A 24,903-nucleotide genomic window follows, 5' to 3' on the forward strand; every position below is an offset into this window, starting at 1 on the left:
ATATAGATCAGACCAGAATGAGGGACAGAGGGACGTTGTTCCAAATCAGGCACAGTCCCTGGAAGTCAGGCACAGTCGGGAGCTATGGGTATATACATGCTGCAGTTGTAATGCTTTGCAGTATTGCATTGTAAAAGTTCTCCCCGTGCTGCCTGCAGAATGTGACCCATTTAGGCTAAGGGGGTTGCGCTACAACCATGTGCAATATATTGTATATGAGTATTGAGGATTTCACCTTTATGCAGCAACCTGTTTAATCACACCAAAATATAAAAAGTGACATGGAAGATCAGGGCTGTCATCTTTTCTGCTTTTCAGAAGTTATAGCTTACAGTATATACCCTTTAACACCTTTTTCTTAGCATTGTAATACTATGTGTACTGTATACAACTGCTACAGTAGAATGCATAGAATGACAGGACTGCACTGTTGTGATTTCACTGCATCACAAAAATTGGAAAAATAATGGAACTGCTGGCAGGAGAAACATAATATAATTCTGTATATGAGCTCGTTCACATATTGTATGTGCATCTGCCCGCCTATAACTGCCCCCTGCATTCATTTGTTTTTGTGCCCCTTAATGCATGTTATTTTTATGCATGAAGCAGATTAGAGTTGAGGTTGATTTCAAGAACAAAGGGCCAGATCCACAAAAAAATTACGCCGGCGTATCTATTGATACGCCGCGTAATTTCTAAGTTCCCTCATTGTATCTTTGTTTTGTATCCACAAAACAAGATACGACAGAATGAGGGCTCAATCCGACTGGCGTACGTCTTAGTACGCCGTCGGATCTAAGGTGCATATTTACGCTGCCCGCTAGGTGGCGTTTTCGTAAATTTCCGCGTCGAGTATGCAAATTAGCTAGATACGCCAATCCACAAAAGTACGTCCGCCTGTCGCTTTTTTTTTTTACGTCGTTTACGTAAGGCTTTTTTTGACGTAACATTACCCCTGCTCTATGAGGCGTATGCAATGTTAAGTATGGACGTCGGGCCAGCGTATAATTTTTCAGTCGTTTGCGTAAAATGTTCGCGAATAGGGCTTTTTAATTACGTTCACGTCGTCTAGGCATTGAGCGGGCGTAATTTAATTTAAAATTCCGACGTGATACTGAGCATGCGCGCGCATGCGCCGTACGAAAAAAGCGTAATTTACGTGGGGTCAGAATTGTTTTACATAAAACACGCCCCCCTGTTCATCATTTGAATTCCGCGCCCTTACGCTGGGAGATTTACGCTACGCCGCCGTAACTTTAGAGGCAAGTGCTTTGTGAATACAGCACTTGCCTCTCAAAGTAGCGGCAGGGTAGCGTAACTACGATACGCTACGCCTGCCTAAAAATACGCCGCCCTACGTGGATCTGGCCCAAAGTGTTTATCATGGTGTATGATATATACATTTTGTGTGTTACTATTCATTTCTATTGGCTTGAAAATGCCTGTTGCCACAACCAAAAGTGATGCATGTTCTGTTTTTAATAAGCATGCTGTGCATTCGCATGGATGAGAACTTGCCACATAAAAATATATATGTCCTTGCAATGTGCACATATGTGGCTTGCTTCTTACATATTTCAAAATAAGCACTTTCACTGAAATCTTTGATCAAATGATCCATATTTCAAGATGTAATAAAAAAACGAAATATTGGAGAATTCCTCCATAACACTTTGTTATGAGCTTGTAAAGGACACAAATCCCTGCAGGAAATTTTAATAAATGGAATTCGAAAGTAAGGCGAGAAAATTATGTAAATAACAGTTTTAATTACTTTTAAAAATATATATATATATATATATATATATATATATATATATATATATATATTACGATTCCATTTGCTTGGATGCCTGAAAAATTATCTCTCAAATTAGTTTGTGATTAGGTACAAGAACTACATTATACATGATTATTTGACCACAAGGTGGCACTGTTCTATTTGCAATTATGGATAATATTTATTTGCATTCAACACCCGAGCTTCAGGACAGAGTAAGTTATGGACTCTGAATTTACTAAATACTTGGAACTATCCTGCCAATTTGAAGTGTAAATTAGCAATTGAGTAAGTTCTTCTAAGCAGCTAGTGGATATGAGGTGGGCACCTGTTCGTATGTTTACAGAGTATTTCGACCTGTACTGTACCTGTGAAAAGATACCAGAGTGCTCTAAAAACAAGTCTGTTCTATATTTGCCCCTCTGATCTGAAAGAGGATCTTATTAGAGGCAAGAGTCTGTTTAGATGTAAGAGCAGTGTGAAGTAAACAGAAGATGCTATCTCGGATCAGTACCTGTAGGTGTACATGACATAGTAGACAGAAACAAAGTTAAATAATATTTAAGCTTCGTAGACCTGAAGAACTGCAAATAGAAATGTGCCACTCTAGCATAACGAAGGAATGTCACAACATCGCTATAGTAGTTGTAGTTTTAATATAAAAAATACATGGGCAATCTAGCATAATTGATCAAAGCCAGGGCACAGCCACAGTAGCCATATTTCCGTATATATATATATATATATATATATATATATATATATATATATATATATATATATATATATATATATATATATATAATACTGTTTTGCTTTGTATATGTCATATTCCTTGTCCTCCTATTCAAACTTTTGTCATAAACAGCAGTGGGGTTTGGAGCTCTTGAACACACTATTCTTGAAGTATTTGATGAACCTTACTGTATATACTCCCTTAGCTATGTCTGAGCTGCCTTGTGCTTTCTATTGTGGCTGTACACTGTAACTGTTAACTCATTCCTTTTGCTAAATAAAGAATAAAACAATAAAAAAAGCAATATTTTAAGACAACGCCTAAAGTACATGTAAAGGGTCATGTACAAACTTATGTCAGTATAGTCCATGCTGTACACTGAGCATTGATATTTAAACAATACCTCAAACAAGTCTTCAAAAATATATATATATATATTTTTTTTTAATAGTTATATAAATACTTATAAATACTGTGGTTAACTCTTTCCTTAGTGCAGCAGTGGCCGAAGGCATATACTAGGGTGCCTCCATTTCACTTCCTCCTCCAGTCCCGAAATTGACTCCAGAAAGGCCATGATGTCAGAACTTCCAATATGTCCATGCTACAGGGACAGGGTGACAATATTGCTGAAATATTGCAATGATAAAAGAAAAGAAGAAACTGCGCTATAAATAAAACTATTAAAGAACCCTAATGCCTCCTTCACGCGATCGCTTTTCCCAGTGGTAAAAAGTCCACCGGGAAAACCGAGAACCTGCTCGGTAGCTTTTTCCCCCTACACACGGACGGTTTTCCTGGCAGGAAAACTGCCATGAGAGCTTTGGTCGGGAAACCCGGCCATGTGTATGCTCCACCAAAGGTTTTCCCCATAGGGAAACTGCCGGCGGGAAAAAAGAGAACATTTTTTTTCCCGCCGGGATACCCGGCGGTTTTTCTGTCGGGGACACCACGATGGAGCATATACACGGCCGGGATTCCTGGCCAAAAGCTCTCATGGCAGTTTTCCGGAAAACCGGTCGTGTATACGAGGCATTATAGCAAAGCAGCAAACCTCCTGTGGAACATATACACAGTAAATCACAAACAAAAAAACAACAGGTTTCACTAATAATATCAACAAAATTTGTGAATTATGTTCACATGTTTGATTCATCAATGAAAATTGTTAAAAATCAGTCCATAAATGTTGTGAGAGTGGATCCTGAAAGCAATCTTCACCAACCACCAAAGTGATAACACTCAGTGCCTCCACCAATAGCTGTAGGGCCTGCTGATGATCCCTCATTACAAGGGATCAAGAATGCTTGTAGCTATGGCTTTATGTAGATTTTACACAGCATTCCAACTTTTTGGGAATTGGGGTTGTACTCAGTGTTTCAGTGGCCCCGACTTTTAACAGGTATATCATTTAAACTATAGTTTATGGTCCTTTAGGAAAGTTTACAAAGGTTTGGGGAGGGTATTTACCAACCTGAAGGTAGTTCAGGACTGTTTAGTTCAGTGTTTGTGAACTTACATTTACTGTGGCCTCAACTGCAGTCCATGGTGCTGCACAAAATATTAAAAACCACCAAAGACTGCAGACTTACTAAAAAAGTGTCAGAGACTACAAACATATTAACCACTTGCTTACTGGGCACTTAAAGCCCTCTCCTGCCCAGACCAATTTTCAGCTTTCAGAGCTGATACACTTTGAATGACAATTGCGCCCAAATTAAATTTGTATCATTTTTTTCACACAAATAGAGCTTTCCTTTGGTGGTATTTGATCACCTCTGGGGTTTTTATTTTTTTACTAAACAAACAAAAAAAGATGGAAAATGTTAAAAAAAAAAATCTTTTGTTATAAAATTTTGCAAACAGGTAATTTTTCTCCTTCATTGATATGCGCTGATAAGGCGACACTGGTGGGCACTGATAGGCTGCACTGGTGGGCACTAATAGGCTGCACTGGTGGGCACTGATAGGCTGCACTGGTGGGCACTGATAGGCTGCACTGGTGGGCGCTGATAGGCACAGATAAGGCTGCACTGATAGGCACAGATAAGGCTGCACTGATGGGCACAGATAAGGCAGCACTGATGCACACAGATAAGGTGGCACTGATGAGCTCTGATGGGTGGCACTGGTAAGTGACACTGATGGGCAGCACTGTTGATGAGGCACTGATTAGTGACTTTGATGGGTGGCACTGTTGGCACTGATGGGTGGCACTGTGGGCACTGGTAGATGGTGCTGGTGGGCACTGGTAGGCGGCACTGACAGGTAGCACACATGGGCACAGATGAGCTGGGCAGCTCTCTCTGATCTTGGCCGATGACCCTCTGTCACCTGCCGATGATCAGCTTTTTTTTTCTCCTCATGCAGGTCGCTTGAACACGGGAGGACGTCTATTGACGGCCTCCTGGCAATTCAGATCCACGCTGTAGCCGTCATTTGGCTATAGCGCAGACGCCATGTGGTTAAAAGAGTTATTGGGGACTCAAAATATGCTGTAGAAGATGGTTTGTGTCATATGAGACTGCTAAAGCTTACTGCCATTTTAAATTAACATTCCCATTGGTGGCTGCTATGATCCAAGGGCCTTATGGCAAGCACCAAATGACCATATGCAACCCTCAATTGCCAGGTTAGGCACCAGATAGATATATAGAAGATCAAAGAAGTGCATAACAATTATGTTGATCATTTCTTTTAGTTTTTTTTCTTAAGCCTAGTGCACACAAAATGAATTTTGGGCAGCATCGGTCAGTATAATAAAAAACTGGCTGACATTGGGCCCGTGTGTATGGCAGCTGGTACAACAGAAGCTGGTCAAAGTTGAATGGGCATGACTGAAAAAGGTCTGCCGATCGACATTGGATCAGCGCTCTCCAGTGTTGGGGACACAGCAGGGGAGGTTACTGTACTAACATCGGACAGTTAGTACAGTGGCTCCTCCTGAGCTGTCAGTTTTTTTTGTAGCGAGTACTGGGCTCTATTCAGTTATAGAAGGGAATGATATCTACCTACATCAGTGCAGTCAGTTTACCTTTACAATTGCTTTTAAAAAACAGCGTGGGAACAATGTTTTTCCAGACATCTTATCAATTACAATATCATAAAATACAGAAAGTCAGTATGGAATTTGTTAAGGGTCCGTTGGCCCCAAGTAACATAGCACTGTTGTCACCTGTGATCATTGAGACTTTTATTCCTCCTCCACTTGGCTGTATACTTTATAGAACCCAATCTTTATATGTGTTATGCTCATGGGTGTTTGTATGACCTTTTTGTTTTTTGTTTCCCCTGTGTTTTTATTGCGCTTTTACATCTCTGCTGATTCTTCTATTCCTCTTCAATACCGCACAGACCCATTCATTGTGTTCATTCTCTACTTTCCATTCTTCCCCCTACTCGCAGCCTTCCCTTATTTTTCTTCCTCTCGCTCAGGATTCTGCCTGGGATTAACCCCATAAGGATGAGGAACGAAGATTATGAGCCACACGAGAAGCTCTTTGGAATATTAATCAGATTAGAGCATTTAATTCTGTTTGACTTTTGCAGACACATTTCTTATTAACCTTCTCTACAAAGCCATCTTTCACTGATCTGAAAGAATAGATAAAAACCTGTTTCTCTTGTCATTAAAAAGTCTGGCTACATAATTTTCTTCTCCCATGCTTAATTCAATTATTCCTTGCATGGCGTGGTCTCAAACATTTTGTCATTTTTTGTTTATTGCGAAGAGGTTAACCTATTCTGCCGCTTTACCGTTATTTGTTACGTCGGAACTATGCTGAAAATAATCTAAAATAAAAACGCATAATTTTTACATTTATTTAGCAGTATACGTAGAAAATGTACATTTCACATAAATCAGTAGTGTACATATCAGCGTTACCCGTTATCATTCGGCTGGGGCTACACAGTCTATTATAATTTGTTGATCACTGACATCAATGTGCTGCTAATTATAGATTTGAGCGAAGAAAAGCTAAAAACATTTTTTGCTTGCCATTATTAATTAAAAATGCATCTGTAGCAGATGAGCAAATCTGAGGACTGCTTGCAATTAGCACACCGCGCAAACCATAGGATCCATACCTCCTTCCAAGGTTCCTTCACAAGATTAAACTCTCAATAAAGCCGCTAGTAGTTGTGCTTTTTACCTACAGTTAAGCCTATAATAAGGCTAAAGCCCTGTACACACGATCAGTCCATCTGATGAGAACGGTCTGATGGAGCGTTTTCATCGGTTAACCGATGAAGCTGACTGATGGTCAGTCGCGCCTACACACCATCGGTTAAATAAACGATCGTGTCAGAACGCGGTGACGTAAAAGACAACGACGTGCTGAAAAAAATGAAGTTCAATGCTTCCAAGCATGCGTCGACTTGATTCTGAGCATGCGTGGATTTTGAACCGATGGTTGTGCCTACTAACGATCGGTTTTTATTTATCGATTAGGAATCCATCGGTTAAAGTGGAGTTCCACCCATTTTTTTATGTTTGTCTGTGCTGCATGCCCTAATCTCATAGTGTTCAGAATGGACAATTTTTATTTATTTTGTTGCTTGTAAATACCTTTATTTTGTAGTCCTTCATTACTTCCGCCTCCTTTTTAGCCTAGGCTATTAAGTCACAAGGCTATTCGCAAGGGTTTCTGGGATAGGCATCATGTATCCCAGTAGTCCTTGCAAATAGCCTATTTGCATAGAGAAGGGGCGGCAACTTCCTCTCACACTCCCGTTGCTATGGAAACCTGACTGAAACCTATTAAATCGCTTGTGCAGCACTGAGCATGTGCGAGATCTGCAAGGCTGAAATCCACGAAGTCATACAGTCTGGCTTCATGATGCCCACACTTAAGATGGCCACGGTCTATTTCTAGATTATAAACTAACTAAATGCTCTAACAACCTAACAAAACGGACCTTAGTTTACAGACTAACTTTACTAGACTACATTAAGCTTGTGTATTACAGGGGTATTTATATTTAAAAAGTGAAATTGTGGGTGGAACCCCCCTTTAAATTTAAAACAAGTTGGCTTTTTTTTAACCGATGGATAAATAACCGAAGGTGCCTACATACGATCGGTTTGGACCGATGAAAACGGTCCATCAGACAGTTCTCATCGGTTTAACTGATCGTGTGTACGCGGCCTTACTTGTAGGTAAAATGAATATCTCCTAAACATGCACTGTTTAGGAGATATTCACTGTGCATTCAGCCGGTGACGTCACTGGCAAAAGCGCTTTGAAGGTCCAGCATACCGATCCTGACCTTCTTGCCGAAGCCGAGGGACCCCATGCGCATGTGCGGCGCCTGCAAACCCAGAAGAAAGACCGGGGGAAGACTGCTAGAGAGCTTCATTCTATGGTAAGTATCTTATGATGTGGTAGCATGTGATGCATACTAGCATATTATACAATTGCCTCACAGGTGTTTTTTTTTTAAAACTGCAACCGTTTATTATCGCTTTTAAATCTAAATTTGGGGATTTAAACAAAAGATACACTTGCGCCCCCATCCCCAGCACTGCAAGGGTTAAAAGTCTAGGGGGTAGAGGAAAAGGCTGTAGTACTTCATTCCTTGGCTGCTCAAGGTTGGGGGCAGGCCCTCGCAAACAATGCAGGACTATTGGTCCTGTGTTGTATGTGATGATTGAGCGCCTTGGAGAAGAGGCTTTTGGGAACCAGTCACACAGCATGGAGGAAGGCTGCTGGACCAAAGAATGGAGCTGTTGGAGCAAGGAATTACAGCTTATTTCTCAACTTCTAGACTTAACAAGCATTTAAAGCAGACCCGGGCAAATTGTGCCCCTGGACCACATCCGGCCCTTTGGCTGTCTTTATGCGGCCCTCAAAGCCTCCACTGCACTGAGCCTGTCAGCTTCCTCACTGATGTCCATGTGGAGAGCTACAAGAACTGGAAGGAGAGAACCTGAGGAGAATATTTGGTACAACAGGAAAGCTCCATTGCGGAATATCCAGGAGATGTGCAACAGTTCTTCACTGCTGGCCTGGATCCCTTTCCAGTCACAGTGCTTTTCAGAGGGCATTTGATAGGCAATGAGGAGGCGTTTTATCACTTCCTCACTTTCTGATTTAACCTTGTAATGACACACTACTGTGCTGCAATAGTGTGCATTGCATGCAGTTACAGTGCAGGCTTATTGAACGATAAAGTGGAGGTCAACCAAAATAGTATTTTTTTAAAAGTCAGTAGCTACAGATACTGCAGCTGCTGACTTTTAAAATAAGGACACCTACCTGTCCAGGGTGCCCACGATGTCGGCACCCGAAGCCAAGCTATCGATTGGCTATCTGGTGCTACCACCGCCATCTTCGATAAAAGAATCGGGAATTGAAACCTTGCGGCTTCACTTCCTGGTTCCCTACTGCGCATGCGTGAGTCAAGCTGCGCGATCCGAAAGGTCCCTGCTGTTTTCTGGGACCTGTGTGTCTCCCAGAAGACAGCAAGGGGGGGACAGAAAAAGGCGTAGATACCCGCAGATAATGCGGCTATCTATGCCCGGAAGTGGGAGCAAATACCTGTATTAAACAGGTATCTGCTCCCCTCTCCTCCCTGAAAGGTGCCAAATGTGACCCCGGAGGGGGGGATTCGAAAAGCAGAAGTTCCATTTTTGGGTGGGACTCCGCTTTAATGGGTGAATTTGACAAGCAGTGCCGCTTGCCAAACATGCCATGGCCATGAAGTAAAACATTGTGACTGTAGCATGTGAACAGCTTGCTGTTATTTTACAGTTCAGGCAAGCGGCCAGGTGTGGTAAAACCACACCTCAGTTACCTATTTTTACCACACCCCATCTGCCCATTTGAAGGAGACCTATTTCAAGAACAGAACAATTTAATATTGAGTGAAATTAAGTTCAATCCTTCACAACAGTTTATCTGTCCAACTCCACATTTAATGTCCCTTTAAATAGTTTGCTTGGGCCAACTGGTCCAAATTAACTATTTACTGCACTAACCGCTGGACATGTTGGGCACGCGGTATTAACAGGGTATCTTCAGGTTCAGCAAATAGTCAGGCTGAGCGCTGCTCGGTACGTTCAAGGGAAACTTTGTATTCTATGAATAAATACAAAGCTTCCTCTCATTGGCTGAAGTGGAGATCATGACATCATCTGCCTGCCTTACTGCCTCAGCCAATCAGAGAAAGCTTTGCTTTAATTAGTAGAATGCAAAGCCTCCCGTGAATGGCTGACCAGCTCTGAGCCCGACTCTATTCTGTTCCAGGAGTAGGACAGAAAATCCCCATCACACTGTCGGAACACAGCACTGTATACTGCATGTAGCTAAGGCTAAATGCAGTCAATACAGCATAGCCTGCATACGCACCTGTTAGTGCAATAAATAGCTGGTTTGGGACAACTTGGCCCAAACCAACTTATTTAAAGGGATATTAAATGTGGAGTTAAGCCTCATACACACGATCCGATTGTTGGAAGGGGATTGTCTGTTGACAGACTGTTGTCTTAAAATCTGACCGTTAGTACGCTCCTTTTGACAATTGTTGTCCAACTTTCGGCCAACAAATGTTGGATGACTTGCTAGTAAATTTTCGGCGGATAACGGTTTGTTGTCAGATTTTTTGATGGTCGAAACACAAAAGAGGGTCTGAGAAGGTGACCCAAGGTCGGACTTTGAAGGCACAGTAAACAATGAAGGATATAGAGAAAATAATCTCATTTTATTAAGACAAAAATACATATATGGTATGAAAAAGAGCATGAACAAACAAATTAAAACACATATATATTAAGATACATGATATATAGTGAGCCCTTGTACGTCAAAGCGTTTCGCTGGTCAGCTTCGTCAGGACACATTCAGGGTTCTTTGGTTGCAAAAAAAGAAGAGAACGGGTCTCACTATCTAGAATAAAACACATATGTTCATAATTATGGTAACAATAACATGCGCCAATAACATGTCAGCGACATACATGGCCAATCTACAAAGCCGGGCGCATATAAAGCACGGCGCCACCACCAATCAATAGGCAGAACCAAGAGATCTATTCAAAAACAAATCAACCATAAAGGGAGACAGATGCTCAGGTTTAGAACCGGCTGTATTTTATCTCAACAAGTAGTCACCTCTCAACACCACATATGTCAAAGGCAGTCATCAGGACATACAGCAATTAGTATAATTGAGTTAAATGCCCCAATACCAGTATTTAATATAATACCTATACAAAAATACATTGTTTACAAATATATATAATTCACTGATTGCATTTTAACATTTATGCATATTATATTTGATGAAATAGCATACATTACTTTATAGAAAATCTTAATGGCCCTACTTGGGATTATTTTCTTTCAAGATATAAACACTGTAAAGAGAACGGACATAATGGTTATAAAATATAACAACATGTCTAGGAAAGTTATGTAAGAAAATTAAATACTAGAGGAAGATCTACAGCATAAACATTCAAGGAAAAAGGATTAGGGGGTATCTGTACTAGGTCATTTCTACAAAAACAGTCTAAAGCTAAGTATGTCGTTTAGACCAGGTTGTTGCGAGACCACTGGAGCCAGCCTCGTCTCCTTCTCTGCTGGACATCACCCCTTATTTAACTACTTGTTGAACAAGGCTGACTCTCTTGCAAGGTATTCTCCGTCTCTATACCTATATGTGTCATGATTTCTCATTTGGACAGAACAGTGTTTTTGTTACCATGTGTGTTATTGTTACCATAATTACGAACACATGTTTTATTCTAGATAGTGAGACCCATTCTCTCCTTTTTTTGCAACCAACGAACCCCAAATGTGTCCTGACGAAGTTTAACAGCGAAACACGTTGACGCACAAGGGCTCACTATATATAATGTATCTTAATATATATGCTTTTTAATTTATTTGTTCATGCTCTTTTTCATACCATATATGTATTTTTGTCTTAATAAAATGTGATTATTTTTCTATATCCTTCATTGTTTACTGTGCCTTCAAAGTTCGACCTTGGGTCACCTTCTGGGATCCTCTTTTGTGTTTCTATAATTATTTATGTGGCATTGTGAGTGCTTCCCTTTCTTATTCCCATTTTCTGATGGTCAGTACACAAATCCGTCACACAAAAGTCGAAAGTACAAACAACAAAATTAGCAGAAGCGGCCCAAAAGTTGGCGCTCAAGAGCTGAAATTCCTCGTAGTATGTCACTACGTTCGTGTTTGTTGCACGACAATTGTGTACCATTAGTATGCAAGACAAGATCCTGGCACACGCCCTTAAGACAAAATCAGATACTTGGTTGGCCAACAATCGGATCGTGTGTACGAGGCTTTAGGCTCTATCCCTTGCCGTACAGTTAGACCCCATTTCTTTTTTTTCTGGTGACCGGAGTTTGGCATTGAAATTTGAATTTCTGGGGAGCCCAAAGCCTGTCATCAGTCACACTGAGGTTACACATGATTCAATGTATACTATTACAAATCCAATGTTTTATATAGGTCAGACCTAGAAAACGGATATGTGGCATATGTGCAGTGTGTTAATGTGACACAACTGAAAGGTTTGTTTTCTAAAGGCGGTACTAACAGCCTCAGTAGGTTATCTATAGGGACATATGGAAAATGCACTCCAGATAGTGGAACAAAAAACACAATGCATCAGTAACTATTAACTATTATAACCTGTGAAAAAAATATCCGTTTTCACAGGTATTCAAAAATAATGCTAATGTCCATAAACATCACCATGTGACAAAAGTGAATATGTGCACAAATTCCAAAAAATATATATACATGTGTTTAAATATTAATTAAATAGAAGTCCATAAATCACATGAAGTAGGTTTGCGAAAAAATAATAATAGCTTCCAATATTCCACCACACCCGGTGTCAGGGAATCCTCTCCCGTCAGATGCAAAACTCACCAACTCAAATTGCCTTAGGCCGCGTACACACGGTTGTTCCATATGAAGAGAACGGTCCGAAGGTTAACCGATGAAGCAGACTGATGGTCTGATGTGCCTACACACCATCAGTTAAAAAAACGATCGAGTCCAACGCGGTGACGTAAAACACAACAACGTGCTGAGAAAAATGAAGTTCAATGCTTCCAAGCATGCGTTGACTTGATTCTGAGCATGCACGGGTTTTTAACCAATGGTTTTGCATACTAACCATCGGTTTTGACCTATCGGTTAGGCGTCCATCGGTTCAATTTTAAAGCAAGTTCTAACATTTTTGACCGAAGGATAACTGACCGATGGGGCCCACACAAAGGTCCTTAAGTCCGTTTTCATCGGTTTGGACCGACCGTGTGTACAGGGCTTTACACTCTCGTGTTTGGCGTGTAAACGTGTACAAAAAGACCTCACTGGTAGGTATAGCAGATAATCCCAGTTCCAACCAATTCACTGCCGGAAAGCTCCGCATGTAAATAAAATAAGTGCTCAAAATAGCGTGATACCGTAAAATCAGTTTAATAACACACTTAAATCTTCAAATATAGCACTCACATGAATCTCAAAAAATAGAGCAATACACTGCACAGCAAACACTCATTCAGAGATGAACTGAAAACCGAGTATATTGGTCGCGGCGGACACAAGATGTCCACTGATTGCTCATCACCTCCCGCTGTTCCTTCCCCAACGTTTTTCGTCATAAAAGACTTAGTCATGGGATTGATCAAGACCAAGACAAAGGCATAATGAGCTAGTATGCATACTATTACTTACTTACCTTAGATCGAAGCCCCTGCGGCAGTCCTTGACCCCCCCTCCAGACGCGGACATCTCTCCCTGAGCTTACGTCCGGGTATTACGCTCCGGTGCTGTGATTGGCCGGAGCCACGATGATGTCACTCCCGGCAACGTCACATCTAACTGAAGCAACAGCACGACACAGCAAACACAGGGGGATAGCTCCTAAACCGTGTATGTTTAGGAGATATCCCGGGTAGCTACAGGTAAGCCTTAATCTAGGCTTAAGTTGTTAAAATGGGTTTTTCAACCACTTTAACCACTTAAGGACCGCCTCCTGCACATATACGTCGGCAGTAAGTGCACAGCCGTGGGTCGTGCGCCCACGACCCGGTCCGAAGCTCCGTGACCGCGGGACCCGATTGCCGCTGGAGTCCCGTGATCGGTCCCCGGAGCTGAAGAACGAGCAGAGCCGTGTGTAAACACAGCTTCCCCGTTATTCACTGTGGCGCTGTCATTGATTGTGTGTTCCCTGATATAGGGAAACACGATCAATGATGTCACACGTCCAGCCCCAACCCCCCTACAGTTAGAAACACATATGAGGTCACACTTAACCCCTTTAGCGCCCCCTAGTGGTTAACTCCCAAACTGAAATTGTCATTTTCACAGTAAACAATGCATTTTTATAGCATTTTTTGCTGTGAAAATGACAATTGTCCCAGAAATGTGTCAAAATTGTCCGATGTGTCCGCCATAATGTCGTGGTCATGAAAAAAATCGCTGATCGCCGCCATTAGTAGTAAAAAAAATGTTTTTAATAAAAATGCAATAAAACTATCCCCTTTTTTGTAAACACTATAAATTTTGCGCAAACCAATCAATAAACGCTTATTGCGATTTTTTTTTTACCAAAAATAGGTAGAAGAATACGTATCGGCCTAAACTGAGTAAAACATTTTTTTATATATTTTTGGGGGATATTTATTATAGCAAAAAGGAAAAAAATATTGATTTTTTTTTAGAATTGTCGCTCTATTTTTTTTTTTGCGCAAAAAATAAAAACGCAGAGGTGATCAAATACCACCAAAAGAAAGCTTTATTTGTATGAAAAAAAGGACTCCAATTTTGTTTGGGAGCCACGTCGCACGACGCGCAATTGTCTGTTAAAGCGACGCAGTGCCGAATCGCAAAAACTGGCCGGGTCCTTTACCTGCATTTTGGTCCGGGTCTTAAGTAACTAAGAAAGGTTAATTTGGTCTTTAATAGTTTTTGAATTCATGCATAACTGGATTACATTTTTTTTTTTTAATCCTGGAGCTCTGCTTTAAGCGCAGTTGTAGTAAGTAAAGAAAAAGGAAACAAAAGCCAGATAGCGTGTATGTACAGGACAGCAGCTGGGGAAGTACACGTGCAGCTAGTTTACACTTTCCCTTCTTTCTGTGTCCCTACCCCACTTACAACATTTGCTTTTTACTTACATCATATAACAATTAGGTCCCTAAACAAAGTCGTAGTATTTGCCAAAAAAATAAATAAATGTTCAGCGGAGTGTCTCATTTGACTAAGAATTACCAGATATTTGATAAGCTTGTTTAAAAATGGAAGTATCCAAATAAAACGGTAAACATCTTCTCTTCCACATCAACGGAGGGAGGATTTTCCTCTATGGCTTACACAGCGGGTGATAATATTTGTGAATGTAATGTAACTGCTCTGAACCTTCACTGTGCAAATATTGAAATCTACTGCAACTCAAAGAAAGGAAAAGAAATCTCGGATGATGCACTTCCATTTGCATCATTCTAATTAGCTTGATTGTCTTGGCGTCATGTTGGTTTGTGTGCAGTGTGTTATTAAGGCACAACGCTAACCAAAAGGTTTGTTTTTTAGTGGTGGCGTTACCAGCCCCCAGTAGGTTATCCATAGGAACATATGGAAAATGCACTCCAGAGAAAGGTCCAAGGAAGTTCAGCTCACAGCTGAGGACTGGCTGTCACAGCAGGCATGGGGTGAGGGGAAATTTCCCCTTCAGGGTCACAGACCAAAAAATAATATTGGAAGAGGAGATCTATCCATTGTAAACTCTATCCAAATAAAAAAAAAATCTATTTTTGAAAATATTTAAGGTTTAATGATCAAACTGTTTGTATTAGATGTAGTTGCAAGCTGGTCTATGTGCCAAGGACTCTGCTGTTCCCTAGATGACGGAATATAAGTCTGAGCAAAATATGCAGACACCTTAAAGTGACCTGTACTGAAAAAGTTAATATTTGCTATATTTTATGGGCAGCATATGGAAATGTGCTTAAAGCGGGGGTTCACCCTATTAAAAAAAAAAAATTTTTTTTTTTTTTTTATTATACCATTACATTCGGCATCGTAGCGCGAGCTACGGTATGCCGGTCTTACATTTTTTATCCCCGTACTCACCGTGCTATGGATCGTTGAAGATTCCGGGGAATGGGCGTTCCTATGGTGAGAGAAGGTGATTGACGGCCGGCCCTGGCACGTCACGCTCCTCCGGAAATAGCCGAAATAGGCTTGGCTATTCACGGCGCCTCTGCATAGCCTGTGCGCAGGCGCCGTGAAGAGCCGAGACCTACTCCGGCTGTCTTCGGGGAGCGTGACGTGCCAGAGCCGGCCGTCAATCATCCTCCCTCTCCATAGGCACGCCCATTCCCCGCGGGAGTCGGAAACTTCAATGATCGATAGCACAGTGAGTACGGGGATTAAAAATTTAAGACCGGCATACCGTAGCTCGCGCTACGATGCCGAATGTAATGATATAATGATGTCAAGGAGGGTGAACCACCGCTTTAAAGAGGAAGTAAAGCCATTTTTTTTATTATGCATAGCATAGCATATGCATAGAATGCATAGCTCATTATGAATGACTTACCTGAGATCGTGGCCCCGAAGCGCTTCTCGTTCCCCTCCTCCGCTGCCACAATGGCCCCTCCGCACTTCTTCCGGGTATCGCCGCTCCGACGCTGTGATTGGCAGGAACAGCGATGACGTCACTCCTGCGCATGCGCGTGGGACTGGCACGATCCCGCGCATGCGCACGGGATGGCATAATCCCGGCTTGATCCCAATAATACTTCCGGGATGCTCAGTGCGTCTGCGCCGTTATCTACGCACGCATGTGTTTTCTGCGTATATCTCCTTAACCGTGTAGGTTAAGGAGATATTTCTTGCACCTACAGGTGAGGCCTTGTACTCACGGCCAGACATGTCCAATGAAAACGGTCTGCAGACCGTTTCCATCGGACATGTCTGCCCGGGGACTTCTGTTCGATGGCCGTACACACCATCGAACAGAGGTCCGCGCGTAAACAATACGCGGGGCGTGTCCGCGGTGTCGCCACATCGATGACGCGGTGTCGCCGCGACAATGACGCGGCGACGTGGGCGGCCTGCCTTTAAAAGGCTTCCACGCATGCGTCGAAGTCATTTGACGCATGCGAGGGATGGCGGGCGGCAGGACATGTACGGTAGGTCTGTACAGACGACCGTACATGTCCGGGCGGACAGGTTTCCAGCGGACTGTTTTAAAGCAAGTCCAGGAAACAGTTGTCCGCTGGAAACCTGTCCGATCCGCCCGAAAATGGTTCGCTCGGGCCTACACATGGCCAAACATGTCTGCTGAAACTGGTCCGCGGACCAGTTTCAGCAGACATGTTTGGTCGTGAGTACGGGGCCTAAGCCTTAATCTAGGCTTACCTGTAGGTGCAAGTTGTCAGAGTGGGTTTACAACCACTTTAAGCAGTACCCTGGAAGGCTTGCTTTATTCTTGAACTCACTCATGTGCTTACAGTCTGAAAGCTGTATATCTGCAGTGTTAATTAAAGCCATTACTACCTCTCGGCGTCAAGCTGGTGATAGACAGATCGAAACTTGGCAGGTTGGCAGGCTCAGTGTGTGGCCGGCCCTGCAAAACAGAAGATGATCGTTTAATCAATTTCTGACAAAGGAGAATAAAAGAAAACGTTTCCTGATCAGCAGCTAACAGTAGCGGGTGCAGCTGTCAGAATACAATGTCCTGGCAGGAGGGATTCCTCCAGTTAATGCGGAAGTAAACCCATCTATACAACCGTTTCATTTCTGGCACGTGACGGAAATGTAACACTACCATTGGTTGTGCTCTCAACCAAACCGTCAAGCCATCCAATGGCTGGTGTCTAAACTGTTCACATGTGCAGCATCATGGCAGTTGTAGATTAAGCAGAGGCAATGATGGCAGCTTCCTTGGCTGAAAACAATAAGGGGGTTTACTTACACTTTAACTTGTTTGTGTGGATGAAGGAATCTGTTAGTTTTTGTTCGGATAGTGGCCGATATGGCCAGCTTTAGTCTCTTGAGATGTGGAGGGAGATTTGGCCATGTGGATACTGTGCTTGCTTTCTGTTCTTTCCAGAGAGAAAGCTAAAATGCGGGGATCTCCCTGCTTCTGTGTTATCCGTTCTGTGGATCTGTGCTTCTTTCACCTCTCCTCCTGTTTTTCTGATCATTACCCTTACCAGTCATCTTTAATGCTAGCTCTCGAAAAGAGAAAGCAAACCCTTATCCTCCACCAAAATGAGTGCCTCCAGAGACACAGTGCAGAGCAAGCATGGTAATGCCCGATACACACGATCCTATTATCGAACGAATGATCGTCCGTTTTTTTTTTGTATGCTAATCTCACGTCGAATCTGATAAGTTTACTAAAGTCACGAAAATTCTCGTACGGCAGAATAAAAAATCGGAAGTGATGTCATGTGTTGTAATGCATTTGTATTGCATTTATGAACGACAGCTGTACTGATTAAACAAAAATCGTACGATCTGGTATCGTACGGAAAAAAAAATTGTGCATGTCCGATAGAATAAAATCGGATGAACTGTCCTGATCGGCTCTCGGAAGCTCTGTACTAACAATCCGATTATCGTACGATCGTTTCGAAAGCGGCATTTTTCATACGATTTTCGGATCGTGTGTACGGGGCTTAAGACCTGATCGGAAAGCCCGAGTGAAAGGGGCCTTAGTCAGTAATAAAGGGAAAGACCAGCTGCAAAGAGCCCACATGTACTACTTGGTGACTTGGTCCTCTGCTTGTCATTTTTGGTACAATTCCCACATTTTGGGTTCTCTTTAACATTCAGTACTATTGGATGAGCTGTGGCACTTGCTTGGGACTGTCACATTAGGGTGACCAACCAGTTGAATGTTGCAGCTGGGGTGTCTGCATTTTGTTAGGCGTCAGCCTGGGCTCACACTAGTGCATGCAGAAGGCATTGCACCGTATTCCTGTGCACATCGTATGCGATATCTGTGTGGTGCGACTTAAGCCATACATTTTGTATTTCTCAAATCGCCTTGCATCTGCACCAAAATGATGCAGGAGTGTTTTTTCACCCCCTGCAACTGAATCGCATTGCATGGGTGTTCAGACCCATGCGATGCGATTTTGGCAATTGCACTGCATTCTGTGATCTGTTTCAATGTGTCGTTTATCAACATTGACACCCGCAGAAGATTGCATGGACATCGTTTGCTATGCAGTGCAATGCGGGGAAACGTGGTGATTCTAGTGCGTTTTCTGCATCGCATCAGTGTGAACCAGGGCTCAGAGTTCTTTATTTGGAGATACAGGCTAATTAGGATCTTCAACAATCAGACAACATCAGCAAGTAACCCTGAAATAAACTGGTTTATCAGTTCTCTACAACCAAGGTGAGGAGTACTGTCTTGGGATAAAACGTTATATTTACATTAGGTTCCCCCTGACTTATTTGGCTTGCATTTCTTATCAATAACTGGGTCTGTATCGCTTAATTCATGTATCCTATTGTACTTTTAGCTGTGCTTATGTCAGATGCAGAAATTTTGTATACCAGTTCATTCCCTTCTGTTCCTTCCTAGCCCTTGTGGAAGAAGTATACCGTGCTCAGCGTGAGCGAGATGATGCTATTATGGCTAGACTTAGACTGGCAAATGAAGAACGAGACGAGGCACTGCTCCGTGTGCAGCAACTCCAGTTGGTTCTCCAACAGTAAGTCCTGTCTTGGTTTAATCTTGAGTTCACCCGTCATCTTACAACCCGAACATTGCCCAGCAAACAATCTATTCAGCACAAAAAAGGCCTCTTAATGTGTGGCCTATAACTCTTTAAAATAAGTTCCCAACCTGGGACATGTATGTATAACACTAAAAACAAATTGTTAAATACCACTCAGGTGCCACATCCAAATATATATCTTAAAAATCTTCAAACATGAACATCAGACTGTACTGACATGATATATAAAAACAATACTTTTATTACAAAGCTACCCCTTACCTATCCCATTAGGGGTGCCCGGGACAGGTAAGACTCCCCCGCGTGAGAGACCTTTATATTCACTTCTTTTCCTCCCTTTCCCCTGTTAGGAAGCTTGTTTGCTTCCATTAATCAGCCCATAAGTGGGCAATATGAAATCAATTGAGCCCTTGTTGCTGACATCATGCCTTGTTCGTTGAATGTTATGATGATGTAGACCCAATCTTTGGTCATACTGTACTTGTTTCCTTTATTTGAAAAATAAAAATCTATTGAAAGCAAAATACATTTAAGACCCAAAAATGGTCATTAAAAACAAAAAGTACTAATGCACAGCTTATTGCCCAACTGGGACATATTTACCACACTTTGTACTATATAATGTAGTCATAAAATGGCTAGCTGCCTAAATAAAGAATGTTCTGTGGAAAGAAGTCCTCATAGTCTACGTGTTTCTCTTTTCTGCTTCTTCAGGACGCATGGGAAAATAGTAGAAGAAGAAAAACAATAAATATAATGTACAGCATAAAATTTACCATGCACGCACATGTATACTTACCACACACATGCACACAAGGTGTTAACCATATGAACTTGATCCAGCTGAAGAATGTAAATTAATATGTCATTTTGATGCTGTACATTATATTTGTTTTTCTTCTTCTTTACATGTTCAGTCACCACTGCTATTTTGTCATGTGTCCTGAAGAAGCAGAAACGGGAAATGCGTAGACACATGAGGACTTATTTCCTCATGAGCCATAATAGCCATTATTTAGGCAGCTAGCCATTTTATAACTACATTATATAGTACAAAGTGTGGTAAAAAAGCTGCAGTCGGTCATTTAGCTGTGCATTAGTACATTTTCCTTTTAATGACCCTTTCCTTAATGTCTTTAATGTTATTTTATAGCTTTGTAATACAATATTGTATGTTTTTATATATCGTTGTGTGTGTGTTCCCCTTCATGCCTGTCTGATGTTCATGTTCGAACATTAAATACATTAAGAGTGGGTTTACCTGGAGGTTGCCCCCATTTTCCTTAAACATACAGCAACACACGAGAGAACCCGGCAGCTGGAGACCCCACACATTAACTTAAAGGGGTTGTAAAGGTTTGTTTTTTATTTTCTAAAAAGGTTCCTTTAAGCTAGTGCATTGTTGGTTCACTTATCTTTTCCTCCGATTTCCCTTCTAAATGTTTTTTCTCTTTGTTTTCTTTGTCTAAATTGCTCACTTCCTGTTCCTCCTCAGTAAGCTGTTCTGGCTGACTTTCCACCGCTCGGATGATGGTGGAAAGCTTACTGAGGATGACCAATAGGATGACATAATTGGACACTCCCAGAACATAGCGAAAAATGTACCTACATGTGTTTTACATCTGGAACAGATGGGGTCCCTGTCCTGAAAAATACGATGGAGTTTCTGGTGTGTGTAATAAATTCTATGTACAGATGTCTCCGTACCTGCACAGATGTGTCTGTAATCGCGGCCGAAATCGGGACTGACAGGCGGCAGAGAAATTGTGTGAGTTCAGCTGAACCTGGGCTCAAACTGATTTGGCAAATCGGACTGCACTGAACCGCATGTGATACACAGAGGAATTTGCAGTATGTTCCTGTGCGATTCCTAGTGTGAACCAGCTTTAAGATTTAATAAACAGACTACCACAAACATGACCATCCATGGAACCTAGTTACAAAATTATCAAATGAACGGCTTCCAACATACAGTCCAGAAGAATGTCTAGATTTGTATTCCCATCTTTTTTTTCACTGGAATTGACAAATGACTGGAGATGGCCAGCCCCTTGTACCTACATGTAGGTCTAAAAGCATGTGAAAACATTGGCAGCAAGCAGACGCGTCCCAGAAAAATACACAGATGTACAAGTACTGACAATGCTGGATAAACACATTAGATAGTGGCCTTGAAAGATTGACATTCAGGAGACGAAGAGGCTCCCATACAAACAAATAGAATGATGAAGGGCACCAAGTTCTGGGGCCAGATTCACAAAGAGATACGACGGTGTATCTACAGATACACCATCGTATCTCTGACTTACACTGGTCCTATCTATGCGCCTGATTCATAGAATCAGATACGCATAGATAGGGCTAGATCCGACAGTGTTACACTGTGTTACACTGTCTGATCTTTTTTTTCCATTTAAAAATGGCGCCGGGGGCGTTCCCGCTGAGTTACGATAAATAATATGTAAATCAGCGAGATACGCAAATTCACAAACGTACGCGGACCCGACGCAGTCTTCTTACGACGTTTCCGTAGCGGCTTTCCTGGCGTATACTTACCCCTTCTTTTATCAGGCGCAGCCAATGTTAAGTATAGCCGGCGTTCCCGCGTCGAATTTGAATTTTTTAACGTCGTTTGTGTAAGTCGTTCTCGAATACGGACGGACGTCGTTTACGTAAGCGTCGAAGCCACTGACGTCCTAGCGACGTCAGTGGGAGCAATGCACGCCGGGAAATTTCGCGGACGGCGCATGCGCATTTAAATCGGCGCGGGAACGCGCCTGATTTAAATAGTACACTCCCCTAGCCGCGGAATTTGAATTCCGCCGGGGGATTTAGGATCCGCCGTCGCAAGTTTGGAGGTAAGTGGTTTGTGAATTAGCCACTTGCCTCCTAAACTTGCGGGAGCGGATCTTAATTCACGTAGATCGAGCGAATCTATATATCCGCTGAGCTACGTGAATCTGGCCCCTGATGCCTCACTACCTTCACTTCAGCCATAATTGCTCATTGTTAAGCATGTTCCTTAGGACATAGGGGCATCCTCATCACAATAGCTTAATCCAAATGCATAGCAATAACCAGAGTATATACTTACAGTATATAGTAATCTGCTTTTTGGCTGGAGTTTTTTTTTAATATAAATTAGACCTACGTATGGGTTGCTATGCCACCAATGAACAATTGTACCCTTTTTTTCAGTGCCCATTCACACCTATGCTTGCTGCGGTGCCCATGGTAGGTGTGAATAGGCCCTTTTAGTTTCCCTTTAAAAACACACTACTACAGTGCATATGTGTGAACTGGCCACAAAGGAAAGTATGAGATATTTTTACTTGGAATATCTTTTCTTAATAAAATTCATGTATTCTGCTGCATGAAAACAGACCAGTGTGAATAGGCCTTAAGTGTCGTTTTTATTTTTTTATTTTACCATGACATACACTGTAGATATTGCCAAAATGATTGAAAGGCTTAACTCAACCAAAACTGATATTTTTATATTTAGGAGGACACTGTTTGCCAAGAAAAGTGTCTGTCTGGACTGACAGCCAGGAAGGATAAAGGGACTTTTTAGGTGCCTACTCCTCCAAGAAATTACACACAAACATTTATAAAATCAAAAATGTTTATTACTGTGGTTGACCAATCAGAACAGCATAGATCTGGTTGATGGTCTTTAAAAGTATTATATCCAAAAAGATTAAAAACAACACACATCAGAACACAACCCCTTATTGTAGTATAACCAATTACCGGTAAGCTCCGGAAGGTTTTACCCCCTTCATGACCTGGGGATATTTTAATATTTAACACTGCGTTACTTTATCTGACAATTGCACGGTCATGCAACACTGTACCCAAATGAAATGTATATAATTTTTTTCACACAAATAGAGCTTTCTTTTGATGGTATTCGATCACCACTAGGTTTTTTTATTTTTTTATTATATAAACAAAAAAAGATGAAAGAAAATATATAAATAAACAGTGAGCTAGATTCAGATAGATCGGCGCATCTTTGTTCCGGCGTAGCGCCTCTCATATGCGCTACGCCGACGTAACTCTGAGAGGCAAGAGCTGTATTCACAAAGCACTCGCCCCGTACTTTGCGCCAGCGTAGCGTAATTTGGTTGGACATAAGCCCGCCTAATTCAAAGTAGGCAGGTAGTGGGCGTGCTACATTTAAATTAACCGTGACCCCATGTAAATGAAGGGAAGATCGAACGGCGCATGCTCAGAATCACGTTGCATATACTCTCTAAGATACGACGGCTCAATGCGAACGACGTGAACATAACCTACGCCCAGCCCCATTCACGTACGACTTATGTAAACGTTGTAAAATCCGACGGCTGTGCCGACGTCCATACCCTAACATGACTTACCCCTGCTTTATGAGGGATAACTGTACGCCGGACGTACGACTTACGTAAACGGCGTAGCTTACTGCGACGGGCGCAAGTACGTTAGTGAATCGGCGTATGTAGCTCATTTACATATTCAACGCGTAAATCTATGGAAGCGCCCCTAGCGGCTAGAGTAAATATGCGCCCAAGATCCGATGGCGTAGGAGACTTACGTCGGTTCTGTACTGTGATTGGTTAAGCTAATCAGCAGGTCCCGGCCATAAGTCTTTGGCTGGGACCTGCTAACCGACTTGTGCTGTAGCAAGTGACAGTACAGACGGGGCGGCAGGCACACATGCGTGTACCTACACCTGAAAATGCTGGATCATGTACATGCTGTAATCAGTAGCTCTATATAAGGAAAGGCGAGGAGTCCCCCGGTGTGGGGCTTTAAAGGCAACAGTAGTTAAAGTAGAAATATTTTATGCGAAATAATTTTATTTGTCAGGTAGAAAACAGCATTTATGACATAATAATTTTAAAAACAAATGGCATTGAAATACAAGTTGGAAATGATCCACAGTGTAAGTACAAGGCCCTACGCGTTTCGAGTTTTCCCTTCTTCAGTGGCCGAGGTCTGTGTGGAGCCAGAGTGTATCTAATAAATTTACAAAGAAAAATTAAAACACATATTGTGGGTAATGACTTACAGTAAAAAATGGATGGCAACATACATATCAAAGTGCAATTTAAAAGCATCTATAGTAGCTCTATATAGGGACAAGACCTTGTTAATCAAACCTTTCCAGAATGATAAAGCGGTCACAAGTATTTTCCAGTACAGTAATATAGCCTTTCTGGCATAAAACAATGAAAACGTTTTTGACTGCAGCTCTAGGATTGCATTTTATTGATTAAAAGTAGAGCGGTTGATAAAATCATACAGATTGTGTAACACCAAGTGTTAGGGGAAAAAGATAAGATCATTTCTTTATTGTCATTGAAACTAGTCACAATGAAATTTCTTCATATAAAAAGTGATCACACATTACACTTTTGTAGCCAATACAAATACCTCAATGGTGATCCCAGTGTAGAAAGAAAACTTCTCTGTCTTAGGGAGTGTAGGAAGACACAATGAGATTGGAGCAGAAGTTTAACCTTTAGTTGTGTTGTTTTTTTTTTTCACTGTCTGGACGATAAGGATGTGGAACTCTCTTCCACAATTGGTGGTGTCAGCAGAAAGTATGGATAGTTTTAAAAGACTCTTGGACATGCATCTTAGTGAACAC

At 41.8% G+C, this 24,903-nt stretch overlaps 1 protein-coding gene across 4 annotated transcripts in view; it reads left to right on the plus strand.

Annotated features, from left to right (window-relative positions):
• MIPOL1 (mirror-image polydactyly 1) overlaps window positions 1-24,903 on the plus strand; it is a 495,484-nt gene that overhangs the window by 195,964 nt on the left and 274,617 nt on the right. For all 4 annotated transcript variants that reach the window (XM_040333088.1, XM_040333091.1, XM_040333090.1 and 1 more), the window contains one exon: window positions 19,109-19,238. In XM_040333088.1, coding sequence (XP_040189022.1) covers window positions 19,109-19,238 — 130 coding nt within the window. The remainder of the gene's footprint in view (window positions 1-19,108; window positions 19,239-24,903) is intronic.

Source organism: Rana temporaria, chromosome 13 (genome assembly GCF_905171775.1).
Source record: "Rana temporaria chromosome 13, aRanTem1.1, whole genome shotgun sequence".
In the NCBI taxonomy this organism is placed as follows: domain Eukaryota; kingdom Metazoa; phylum Chordata; class Amphibia; order Anura; family Ranidae; genus Rana; species Rana temporaria.